Here is a 13085-nt window from a genome sequence, read left to right as displayed (position 1 = left end):
GGACTAGGCAACTACTGTATCCTTTAGTCCAGGGCTAGGCAACTACTGTATCTTTTAGTCCAGGACTAGGCAACTACTGTATCCTTTAGTCCAGGACTAGGCAACTACTGTATCCTTTAGTCCAGGGCTAGGCAACTACTGTATCTTTTAGTCCAGGACTAGGCAACTACTGTATCCTTTAGTCCAGGACTAGGCAACTACTGTATCCTTTAGTCCAGGACTAGGCAACTACTGTATTCTTTAGTCCAGGACTAGACAACTAGATTCAGCCGTGGGCTGATTTTTTGTCGGAGCCGATGGTCAATGGTGCCGGAACATAATTATAATCATTTGTACACTGCAAATTGACCACAAGTAAGGCACAAAAGAGGTTGTATTGGAAAAGAACAACCATTTCATACCTTAATTACATGGAGACACGATCACGTCTCTTTTTCTTTATTCATGGGAATACTTGGTGAGCAGATTTCCTAAATGAAACAAATTTTTATCTGAATCCCTGGTGAATTTAGTCCTTTTTTGACCAAAAACAAAAATCCTCAGAACTTTGGGAGGTGCTTTTGGGAGCCGCCTGTTGTCAACCCCTGCTTCTCAGAGTAGCATAACCTTGTCTCACCAAAATGTGTTTGTTTTCCAGGGGGACTTTGCATCTCAGAATCTGATGCGTTCCATTGCCAGACAAGTTTGCGAACAGCTTGTGAATAGTGAGTTCTTATTTAGACCTTCAAAAACCAGCATTGGTTGGGTACACCTACACACACATACAATGTATACAAATAAACTATCTATGTGATTTTGCTATCTGCCTTAATCATATCTTCATTCATTCCTCTCAGGTCAAATGAGCAGAATTAATAATATGATCAACCAGATCCCCACCGGTTACTCTAGCAACAACCCAGGCCCCGCAGGCCCCCCTGGTACCGCCGGCAACACGGGTCCTCGTGGAGAACCTGGACAGACTGGCCGAAATGGTTTCCCTGGAAACCCCGGCTTACCTGGAAACCAAGGCGAGAGAGGTGAGTGATAATGTGCTGTTTATGTATTTTTTGCCTGTTTTTATTACTTCCTGTTTTTGTATGGCTAGAAAGTAAATTACAACCTATCAGAGATGCAAAACTTTAAGTTATGACAGGACACGGTCCTCTTCTTTAACCTATGTAACATCCTTGGATAACGGTTGGTCTGTTCTTTGAGCCTGGAGTAACATTGCAACTTTTACAACAATGGTACAATTAAATAATGACTGGAGCACAAAGATCAAATGGAAGTTTTGATTGCAAGCAATTGTGCAAAACACATCTATTCTAAAAATATAGAGTTCATGACATCATGTAATTAATTGATGGTCATCTGCCATCATGCTTCACTTCCTATAGTAAATCTGATCCATGCTACAATTTCCTCCATCCTCAGACATGCTCATTTGTGGTTTTTACAAATACATGGTGCTGTACAATAGGACCTTTTGTCATTGCTAATAACCTGTTGCCTGTGTATCTGATTGTGTTGCTGCAGGGATGCCAGGAGAGAAGGGAGAGAGAGGATCCCCTGGAACAGGACAGAGAGGACAGAGAGGACTCAGTGGTCCCCCTGGTAAGACCTCGGCCATCACTCACTTCTCATGTACAATAACCCATTTCACAGCTATGCCTCTGCCAAGGTCTCCCGTCTCATAAGAAAACAGACCATTAACGGAAGCCCCTGACTCAGTAATTTGCCTCATATACAGCTGAAGTCGGAAGTTCACATACTCTTAGGTTGGAGTCATTAAAACTTGATTTTCAACCACTCCACAAATTTCTTGTTAACAAACTGTAGTTTGGACATCTACTTTGTGCATGACACAAGTACTTTTTCCAACAATTGTTTACGGACAGATTATTTCACTTATAATTCACTGTGTCACAATTCCAGTGGGTCAGAAGTTTACATACACTAACTTGACTGTGCCTTTAAACAGCTTGGAAAATTCCAGAAAATGATGTCATGGCTTCAGAAGCTTATGATAGGCTAATTGACACCATTTGAGTCAATTGGAGGTGTACCTGTGGATGTATTTCAAGGCCTACCTTCAAACTCAGGGCCTCTTTGCTTGACATCCTGGGAAAATCAAAAGAAATCAGCCAAGACCTCAGAAAAAAATGTGTAGACCTCCACAAGTCTGGTTCATCCTTGTGAGCAATTTCCAAACGCCTGAAGGTACCAAGTTCATCTGTACAAACAATAGTATGCAAGTATAAACACCATGGGACCATGCAGCCGTCATACAGCTCAGGAAGGAGACGCGTTCTGTCTCCTAGAGATGAACGTACTTTGGTGCGAAAAGTGCAAAGGACCTTGTGAAGATACTGGAGGAAATAGGTACAACAGTATGTGTATCCACAGTAAAACGAGTCCTATATCGACATAACCTGAAAGGCCGTTCAGCAAGGAAGAAGCCACTGCTCAAAACCGCCATAAAGAAGCCAGACTACGGTTTGCAACTGCACATGGGGACAAAGATCGTACTTTTTTGAGAAATGTCCTCTGGTCTGATGAAACAAAAATAGAACTGTTTGGCCATAATGACCATCGTTATGTTTGGAGGAAAAATGGGGAGGCTTGCAAGCCGAAGAACACCATCCCAACCGTGAAGCATGGGGGTGGCAGCATCATGTTGTGGGGGTGCTTGGCTGCAGGAGGGACTGGTACACTTCACAAAATAGATGGCATCATGAGGACGAAAAATTATGTGGATATATTGAAGCAACATCTCAAGACATCATTCAGGAAGTTAAATCTTGGACGCAAATGGGTCTTCCAAATGGACAATGACCCCAAGCATACTTCCCAAGTTGTGGCAAAATGGCTTAAGGACAACAAAGTCAAGGTATTGGAGTGGCCATCTCAAAGCCCTGACCTCAATCCTATTGAACATTTGTGGGCAGAACTGAAAAAGCGTGTGCGAGCAAGGAGGCCTACAAACCTGACTCAGTTACACCAGCTCTGTCAGGAGGAATGGGCCAAAATTCACCCAACTTATTGTGGGAAGCTTGTGGAAGGCTACCCGAAAGGTATGACCCAAGTTAAACAATTTAAAGACAATGCTACCAAATACTAATTGAGTGTATGTAAACTTCTGACCCACTGGGAATGTGATGAAAGAAATAAAAGCTGAAATAAATAATTTTCTCTACTATTATTCGGACATTTCACATTCTTCAAATAAAGTGGTGATCCTAACTGACCTAAGACAGAGAATTTTTACTAGGATTAAATGTCAGGAATTGTGAAAAACTGAGTTTAAATGTATTTGGCTAAGGTGTATGTAAACTTCCGACTTCAACTGTACCTTAACAACAAGGTATGGAACATAAGAATCTTCCCGCATACTAACTGGAAATGGTTGTGCTCAACAACTGGAGACAGGAGGTTCCTATTCACTACTTCCTGATCTACAGTTCTTAACTTATTTCACCATGGTAGCCATTTTGTTCTAAATCCTATCCCTGGACCTCTCTTTGTGACTTTTAGAACTCCTCCCAATGCAATATAAATGACCGACCCAAGGGGCAGGCCAAGATTTACCTAGATGTGTCTCATGAACCTTCGTTTGGGCAGCTGTGTTTCATAAATTCTCAGTGAACGGTCAAACGTATTCCCAGAAAAACACTTCTCTTTTCGAGAGAGAATTTATGCTTCTTCTTCACGGGATTGGTCCGCACAGATGTGTTCACACGTCTTGATCAACATACGATACATCAAAGGAATTGAGAGCCAAGGTCTATTTCTGGATGAAGGATTTAACATTATGCATTATAGCTGCTATCTCTCTTATCAAAACAATGTTACCCCGACCTCTCATTCATCAGTGATCCCAAACCCATTCTAGAAATGGCTGAGGATTAGTCTCTAATAGCCGTCTTATTCACTGTTGATATTATGCTGTCTTCATGGAGGCAACATAACATCCACCTTTAATTGATATTCAGCATGTGAAGGCCCTGAGTCCCCAGAAGCTTTCCTATCACAAGGAGTAGGGGGGCTAGTGGAAATATCAGCCTATATATGATGTCTTCTTCCCCCTCCTGTCGAACACTGCCAAGTCTGTTTCTGTGAATGAAGTAAGACACTACTAAACTCCTGTAGGAGGAAGCTAGTTAGCTAGCAATGATGACTCATTGTTGAGTGGGAGAATCAGATTGTTGTACAATGAGCGTTGCTTTGGTGGCTCCTTCATTGACAACACATGTGCTCACTTAAGAGATCAAAGAGCAAGAGAGAGCGGAGGAAATTCCATCCTTTGTTTGTACTGTCTAGACAGACTGGGGCAGGGAGTAACTCACCAGAGCCCTGACTGGCTCACTTTTAATCAGACTTTTAATTGAGCCGTCTAAATATTGAAATTACAGTGGTAGAAACCAATAGTCCCCCCCCTCCACTTCCAGTTGAGATTTAAGGGTGATGTCAGGGAGGTTTCGTTCAGACTATTCTTTAATTATTTTCCACAACCCATCTCCCTCTCCCTACTCCCAGGGCCACCAGGCGAGGCTCGAACTGGCGCCACAGGTACTACGGGCTCTGCTGGGCCTCGGGGCCCTCCTGGTCGCCAGGGAACCTCAGGAGTGAGGGGACCACCTGGACCCCCTGGCTACTGCGACTCCTCCCAGTGTGTTGGCATTCCTTACAATGGACAAGGTTACCCAGGTATGTCCACAACTGACTGAATCCCAATCTGCATGGCAGGGTAGCTGAATACATAGTGAATGTAACGTATGCACACTAATTTATTTACAACTTTATACTCAACAGCTAACTTTCTGCTCTGGTTCAATGCACGGAGGCCATGGGTTTCAAGGGTTCTAAACAAAATGCAGTTGTTAACATTTCTGCGCACAGATCCCGATTACGGGATCATTTCCCTAAACAACCCCTGAATTGCAGGGCGCCAAATTCAAAAATATTACTAAAAATATTTATAATCATGCAATCACAAGTGAAATATACCAAAACACAGCTTAGCGTGTTGTTAATCCACCTATCGTGTCAGATTTTGAAAATATGCTTTACAAAGAAAGAAATCCAAGCTTTTGTGAGTGTATCAATCAATGCTACAACAGCTAGCCCCAAATTAGCATGGTCACGAAAGTCAGAAAAGCAATAAAATGAATCGCTTACCTTTGATAATCTTCGGATGTTTGCACTCACGAGACTCCCAGTTACACAATAAATGTTATTTTTGTTCGATAAATATTACTTTTATAACAAAAAACGCCATTTGGGTTGCGCGTTATGTTGAGAAAACTACAGCCTCGTTCCGTTCGACGAAAATTCCAAAAACTATCCGTAATGGTCGTAGAAACATGTCAAATGTTTTTTATAATTAATCCTCAGGTTGTTTTTAACAAACATAATCGATAATATTTCAACCGGACCGTAACCTATTCAATAAGAGAGAAAAGGAAAATGGAGAGCTCCCCTCTCGCGCGCAGGCACTATTCAGAGGACACCTGACTACTTTTTAAAAATCTCGTTCATTTTTCAAAATAAAAGCCTGAAACTATGTCTAAAGCCTGGTCACAGCCTGAGGAAGCCATTGGAAAAGGAATCTGGTTGATATCCCTTTAAATGGAAGGAAGACTGGCCAGGAAACACAGATTTAAAAAAATATAACTTCCGGGTTATATTTTCTCACGTTTTCGCCTGCAGAATCAGTTTTGTTATACTCACAGACAATATTTTGACAGTTTTGGAAACTTTGGAGTGTTTTCTATCCTAATCTGTAAATTATATGCATATTCTACGATCTGGACCTGAGAAATAGTCCATTTACCTTGGGAACGTTATTTAAAAAATATAAAAAATCTGACCCCTAGCGTCAAGAAGTTAACAAAACTTTATTCAAATGGGACAGTGGACGTATTTTTGTCTCGACAACCCCCTTTTGGCAACATTATGAACCCTTTACTTCCAAGGTCTCAATATGTTTGTAATAGAGTGGATATTCATAATTGCATGTTAAACACTGCCAAGTAGAAATAGAAATGGCAAATAACTTTCTGCAATAGAGAGATCTAACCCCCTGTTTGAACTGTTTTCAGGTCGGTCCTAGTAAACTCTCTATGCTGCCTGTGCTGCTTACAGTCCTGTTTCTGAGATGTTAGCTCACTGGCTAATGAGCCCTTAAGGATAACCACCGGGGACATAATTAATGAACAACGTTAAAAACCAAAAAACGAGACAGAAAGGAGTGGACTCGCACTAACACCACTTCACAGCTACTATCAGACAAGCTGCAGAGATGGCAACCCTACTGGCCTGTTTGTATCTTGAACCAAAACCCCAGCAAACAGAGAGAGAATGCTTCTCTACGCGGGAAGGAGCATGTAAAAAACAAACAAACCAAAAACTACTAACAAGTGGATCTCATAGGAAAAGAACAAGTGTTAACATGTTGACGTAGAGGTGATATCTGTAAATAAACTAATTGTGCCTTGTAAATGATGTTTGAACCACACAATCCACTAAAATCATTTAACATCTGTATTGAGCTTGTGCCTTATAACCTGCTTCTTACTGACTTACTGCCAGCATAACCTCTGTTTTATTACAGTATGAGGCCTGTGATTTACACAGCTTGTGCTCCGGTCCAAACCGAAGCATGTGACATTTGTACATTTAATCATGATGTTCTTTGTATGTTTGCCTAATCTATGCTAAGCGTTCTTTTCCTACCATTTTCTTATGTTTATATATATTTAGTATTCAGACACCTTGACTTTTTCCACATTTTGCTATGTTACAGCCTTATTCTAAAATGGATTCAATAGTTTTTTTCCCTCATCAATCTACACACAATACCCCATAATGACAAAGCGACTTTGGGATGCTGGCCTTCTAGGCAGAGTTCCTCTGTCCAGTGTCTGTGTTCTTTTGCCCATCTTAATCTTTTCTTTTTATTGGCCAGTCTGAGATATGGCTTTTTCTTCGCAACTCTGCCTAGAAGGCCAGCATCCTGGAGTCGCCTCTTCACTGTTGAAGTTGAGACTGGTGTTTTGCGGGTATTATTCAATGAAGCTGCCAGTTGAGGACTTGTGAGGCGTCTGTTTCTCAAACTAGACACTCTAATGTACTTGTCCTCTTGCTCAGTTGTGCACCGGGGCCTCCCACTCATCTTTCTATTCTGGTTAGAGACAGTTTGCGCTGTTCTGTGAAGGGAGTAGTACACAGCATTGTACGAGATCTTCAGTTTCTTGGCAATTTCTCGCATGGAATAGCCTTCATTTCTCAGAACAAGAATAGACTGACTGGTTTCAGAAGAAAGTCTTTGTTTCTGGCCATTTTGAGCCTGTAATCGAACCCACAAATGCTGATGCTCCAGATACTCAACTAGTCTAAAGAAGGCCAGTTTTATTGCTTCTTTAATCAGTACAACAGTTTTCAGCTGTGCTAACATACTTGCAAAAGGGTTTCTAATGATCAAGTAGCCTTTTAAAATTATAAACTTGGATTAGCTATCACAATGTGCCATTGGAACACAGGAGTGATGGTTGCTGATAATGGGTCTCTGTACGCCTAGGTAGATATTCCATAAAAAATCTGCCGTTTCAAGCTACAACAGTCATTTACAACATTAATCATGTCTACACTGTATTTCTGATCAATTTGATGTTATTTTAATGGACAAAAAATTTGATTTTCTTTCAAAACAAGGACATTTCTAAGTGACCCTAAACTTTTGAACGGTAGTGTATAGATATATATATATTAGTTAATTTGCTGAGGAACATTTGTTGTATAACACCACAATGGGTTTTAGGAGTAGCAAAAGGATAGGATAGAGCTAGAGACAAGTGGCAGTGTTGTATTAGTGTTTTGTTACAAATTCAATCCCAGCTTTATTACTTGTATTGATATTTATCTTTATATGCGGTATGTGTTCAATATGGTTAATATTTCTCAATAACATTAAGTTCAGCAGTGCATGTAATCACTCTAACATAGAAACAAGATAAATTACAGTTCTTTGGTCCATACATTCAATACCTTGGTTGATTTTTCATGTTTAGGACATAGTCAAACATTTAGGTTGTACATTGTGCATGTTAAGTCTCAGCCTGTTGACTAAAGTCCTGTTTGATTGGCCAAACTAATGTTTCTAGCCACCGGCTACGAGCCCGACCCTGAAACCTACCTAGTCCCTATACCTGAGGAAGAACCGGAAGATGAATCTGAGGCAATACAGTCGCCTGGTTACTCACGAAACCAGAGAGGAAAGAGGTCACTATCAAGAGACGATACCGAGAGGATAGCACCATAAACAAAAACAAAACAAAGGATTGTTATATTGAATTTATCTCCATTATTACATGTGTGAGTATTAAGTGAAATTCAGAGAATAAAATATATGGGTCTGATACCCTTGGCTTTATTGAACATATCTTTACGCATCAACAAATTAAGTTCAGCAAGATTAAGTGGAAATATAATGAATCTCGACATTATTTCATTACAAACCTGTGTGCTTGCTAACTGTTTCCTTAAGTGTTTCTGCTTGTAACATAACTGCATTAAGTGTTAGAGTCCAATGTTTAATGCACTAATCATTGGAAAGTCATCAAATACGTTGGGGAAGATATATGTATGTCTCTGTACCCCTCCACATTAGCCCTGTACCTCACAGTTCATTGCAAATTTCACAATGTCAAGCTGTCTGTTGTTCTTTTGAAATCATGTAGTTTGCCACCCTCTTCATCAGAAAGAGGGTTACTGGTTCCAGCTCCATTAAAAGTTCCCAAAGATTCCCAGCTATTATCAAATCAGGCTTTCAATGAGTTACTTTAGACCAAATGTGTATCTTTTTTTATAATACCAACTCACAGCTGATTTTTCCCAAAGGTGGAGTTGCATGTCTGTGTTGTATATTTAAGATTTCAACAAAACAAAAACAAATCAGAATATAGTTATTGTTTTGTATCAATACCAAATGCAGTTGGAATTTGTTTGCAAGACTATGGACATAGAATTGCTTTTTCATGTTTTAACTGCACATTGTGAATTCCACAGCCTTATTTTCTTATTTATTTCTGAAACAGAAGAGGCATTTTTCAATAAAACTACTGAAAATTGTACCTTTTGTTTCAGTCTCATGTCTGGTGTCTCAGTCTATGTCCCAGTTATTTGATACATGCACTGTAGCTGCAAACACTGGATATAGTATATCACATGTCAGATGCCAATCCCAAAAAACGTCTTTACTAGAGTGAGTACAGCTTCAAAGGGGCAATCTGCAGTTCAAACTATAACCAAGCAGCCACCCTGCCACTATTTTGGTATAAAGATGAGAGATGGGGCTGGAGAAATGTAGCCACTGTCAAGTTCATAGACAGAGCTATGGATGCAAGGACTGACCATCCATGACGTCAAAATTATAGTTTTAACCATGTTTTGAGGCTATACAGTGATTTTTTACAATTACATTGTTTGCAAACAATGGACTTAAACATGTTTATATTTTGGGTTCTGATTGGGTACGACAGTTGAACTAAACTTGTGAGGAATTATAAGTTAAATAATATACGTTATAATATTCAAGAATCAATGGGTATATAATATACAGTCAGGTCTGTAATTATGGGCACCCTTGATAAAGATGAGCAAAAAAGGCTGTATAAAATAAATAATAAAATTGGGAAATGCTCAGAGAAAGAGATTTTGTTTAAGAAGCAATAAAATAAATAAAAAATAGATAGGGGTAAAAATTATTGACAACCTGTTGTCAGTACTCTAGCATCCTCCCCTTCTGAGGATAATGACACTGAGCCTTATTCTTAAATGTTTTATGTGGGGGAGGGATCCTAGACCATTCCTCTGAACAGAACTTTTCCGGATCCTTGATAGCCTGCTATCCTTGATATCCCGTCTGCTCTTATGGACCGCCCTCTTCATTTCAAACCACAGGTTTTCAATGTGGTTAAAGTATTGAGACTGAGATGGCCATTGCAAAATGTAGATTTCTAGTCAATTAAACATTTCTTTGTGGATTTTGATTAGATTTGGGGTTATTGTCATGCTGGAAGATCCACTTGCCGCCACAGCCTACTAGCAGAGGCAACCAGGTTTTTGGCTAAAATGTATAGAATGGTTGCTGGCTTAATTTTTAACATTTCAGTTTGGTCTAAACAATTTAAAATCATCCTATTGAACTCTTTTCATTGAGACATCATCAAACAGAAACCACATTTCTCACTGGTCACCAACAACTTAAGGCAGGAAGTAGACCCACTCCAGTGACTGTGGCCAAGCATGAATCCATACCAGATCATTAAGTTTGCTGACAACACAATGGTGGTAGGCCTGATCACCGGCAATGATGAGACAGCCTATAGGGAGGAAGTCAGAGAACTGGCAGTGTTGTGCCAGGACAACAACCTCTCCCTCAACATTATCAAGACAAAGGAGATGATCGTGGACTACAGTAAAAGGAGGGCCGAACACGCCCCCATTCACATCGACAAGGCTGTAATGGAGAAGGTCGAGAGTTTCAAGTATCTTGGTGTCCACATCACCAACAAACTATCATGGTCCAAACACACCAAGAAAGTTGTGAAGAGGGCTCAACAACGCCTTTTCCCCCTCGAGAGACTGAAAAGATTTGGCGTGGGTCCCCAGATCCTCAAAAAGTTCTACAGCTGCACCATCGAGAGCATCCTGACCAGTTGCATCACCAACCTGGTATGGCAACTGCTCGGCATCTGACCATAAGGCGCTACAGAGGGTAGTGCGTACAGCCCAGTACATCACTGGAGCCATGCTTCCTGCCATCCAGGACCTATTTCCCAAGCAGCATCAGAGGAAGCCCCAAACAATTGTTAGGCTCCAGTCACCCAAGTCATAGACTTTTCTCTCTGCTACCAAACAGCAAGCGGTACCGGAGCACCAAGTCTAGGTCCAAAAGGCTCCTTAACGACTTCTACCCCGAAACCAGAAGACTGCTGAACAATTAATCAAAGGGCCACACAGACTATTTACATTGCCCCCCCCCCCCCCCTTTGTTTTTACACGGCTCTACTCGTTGTATATTTTCTCTGCATAGTCACTTTACCCCTACCTACATGTACAAATTACCTCGACTAACCTGTAGCCCCACACATTGACTCGGTACCGTTACCCCCTGTATATAGCCTCGTTATTGTGCATTGTTGGTTAAGGGGTTGTAAGTAAGCATTTCACGGTAACTACACCTGTTGTATTTGTTATATTCAGGGCACATGTGACAAATCAAATTTGATTTGATTTTGAAGTATTCACTCAGCCTTTGGTATTTCAGTCAGAAGGATGTAGTGTGTGACCTTGCTAGACAAAACACTGTGGTTCCTCTCAGATGAGTCATCCATGGGAAACTCCTTTTGAAGTCCCTGCTAATATGCAGCCTTGGAGCAGGGAAGTACTCATCAAAGACATACAATTAAAAAGGTAAGTTATAAGCCGTGCTTGCGTATGTCTTTAACCCCATAAAAGTCTAAGGTGCTCTTTGGAGGGATTCAAGCTTACTTTCCCAGTCACTCTTCAAACTGTGGAAAGTTTAAAATACTTTATTATAACACCTGGAAAATTTCTGCAGATCTCCATCCAAAGAGAAAACAAGCACTTAGGAAAACGATCAGAACTGTGAAGTAAGGAACAACTGAGTTTATTTCAATTCATCATTATGAATGGAAAAGCCCCTTACAGGGGGAGTTCTATAGAAGAAATCCCCTAGAGAAAGAGTGGGAGAAGAGGCATTTGGAGGCCAAGACTGCTACCACTGGCAGACATGGGAAACTGTTGAAAGCACTGGATTCTCAGCAGTCAAAGGATCCAAGTATTTTCACACTGCGCCCGGATGCAAACATTAACGGCTATAAAACGGCTTATTAAAAACATTTTATTTGCTTCTTGGATGATCAAATAAATTTGATACACGCTTTGTATTTGTTAAAGCCCCGCTTATAAAAGCATGCTCAACTGCCTGCAGGTAGTCTTTTTGTGACCAGATGATATGTGTTAGCCATTAAAAAGCAGAGAAAACCCACAGAGGTTTGAAATCCAAATACAGTACCCACAACTGTATGTAGCCTGACGCTATAGGGGTTTTGATCCTTAACCATCAAAAGAAATATGAGAATCAGAGTAGTGAGTCTGAAGAACCTTTGTTTATAAGATATTGTTAAATGCACTAAAACCAATCCTCTATTTTTAAGATGTTAACCGCAGCATAAACATACAGATTTGTGTCAAAACCAACTGTTCTTTGAAGTCGATATGGGCTATTGGTCTGATTATGAAGCGAGTATAAGAAGGAAATAAGTAAAAAATCAACAAAAAACACCCCATTCCATGCTAATCAAAACCTGACCCCCTCAACATGTCTGAATTATGACTTTTGGTAGCCTTAAAACCTCTGAGGGCTAGGGGGCAGTGTTCAGAATTTTGGATGAATGACATGCCCAAAGTAAACTGCCTGTTACTCAGGCCCAGAAGCTAGGATATGCATATAATTGATGGCGTTGGATAGAAAACACTCTTTTAAACACTCTGTTAAAATAATGTCTGTGAGTATAACAGAACTGATATGGCAGGCGAAAACCAGAGGGAAATCCATCCGGAAAATGTTTTTTTGAGGTCACAGTCCATTTCAATGCTTGTCTATGGAATATACAAATAAATAGCTGCCAGATTGCAGTTCCTATGGCTTCCATTAGATGTCAACAATCTTTAGAAAGGGTTTCAGGCTTGTTTTTGGAAAAATGACAGAGTAGTTGTAGTTTTTCCAAGGTGTCTCTCATTAGAAATGTAGTCTTGTTGCGCGCATGAACGAGGTGCGCGCTCTTCGTTATTTATCTTCCCTATTGAACAAACTATTCTCTGTCTTAAATTTTATAGTTTATTTAGATATTAGAGTACCTGAGGATTAATTAGAAACATCGTTTGACTTGTTTGGACAAACTTTACTTGTAACTTTTTGGATTCGTTTGTATGCATGTTGAAAGAGTGGATTACTGAATCAAGTGTGCCAACTAAATGGACATCTTTGGGATATAAAGAAGGACTTTATTGAACAA

The 13085-nt window shown here is 40.3% G+C and overlaps 1 protein-coding gene across 3 annotated transcripts in view; it reads left to right on the top strand.

Annotated features, from left to right (window-relative positions):
• LOC139553748 (collagen alpha-1(XII) chain-like) overlaps positions 1-9113 on the top strand; it is an 84107-nt gene extending 74994 nt beyond the window's left edge. For 2 of the 3 annotated variants that reach the window (XM_071366379.1, XM_071366381.1), the window contains 5 exons: positions 638-704; positions 837-1019; positions 1519-1596; positions 4519-4689; positions 8145-9113. In XM_071366379.1, the coding sequence (XP_071222480.1) occupies positions 638-704; positions 837-1019; positions 1519-1596; positions 4519-4689; positions 8145-8302 (657 nt within the window). In that variant the 3' untranslated portion in view covers positions 8303-9113. Of the gene's footprint in view, positions 1-637; positions 705-836; positions 1020-1518; positions 1597-4518; positions 4690-6083 lie in introns of all 3 variants that reach the window. The other variant, XM_071366380.1, reaches the window with a different exon arrangement.
• Positions 9114-13085: the final 3972 nt, after the last annotated feature.

Source organism: Salvelinus alpinus, chromosome 25, assembly GCF_045679555.1.
Source record: "Salvelinus alpinus chromosome 25, SLU_Salpinus.1, whole genome shotgun sequence".
Lineage (NCBI taxonomy): Eukaryota > Metazoa > Chordata > Actinopteri > Salmoniformes > Salmonidae > Salvelinus > Salvelinus alpinus.
Note: the sequence above shows the minus strand (reverse complement) of the source record. Positions and strands in the feature narration are given on the sequence as shown.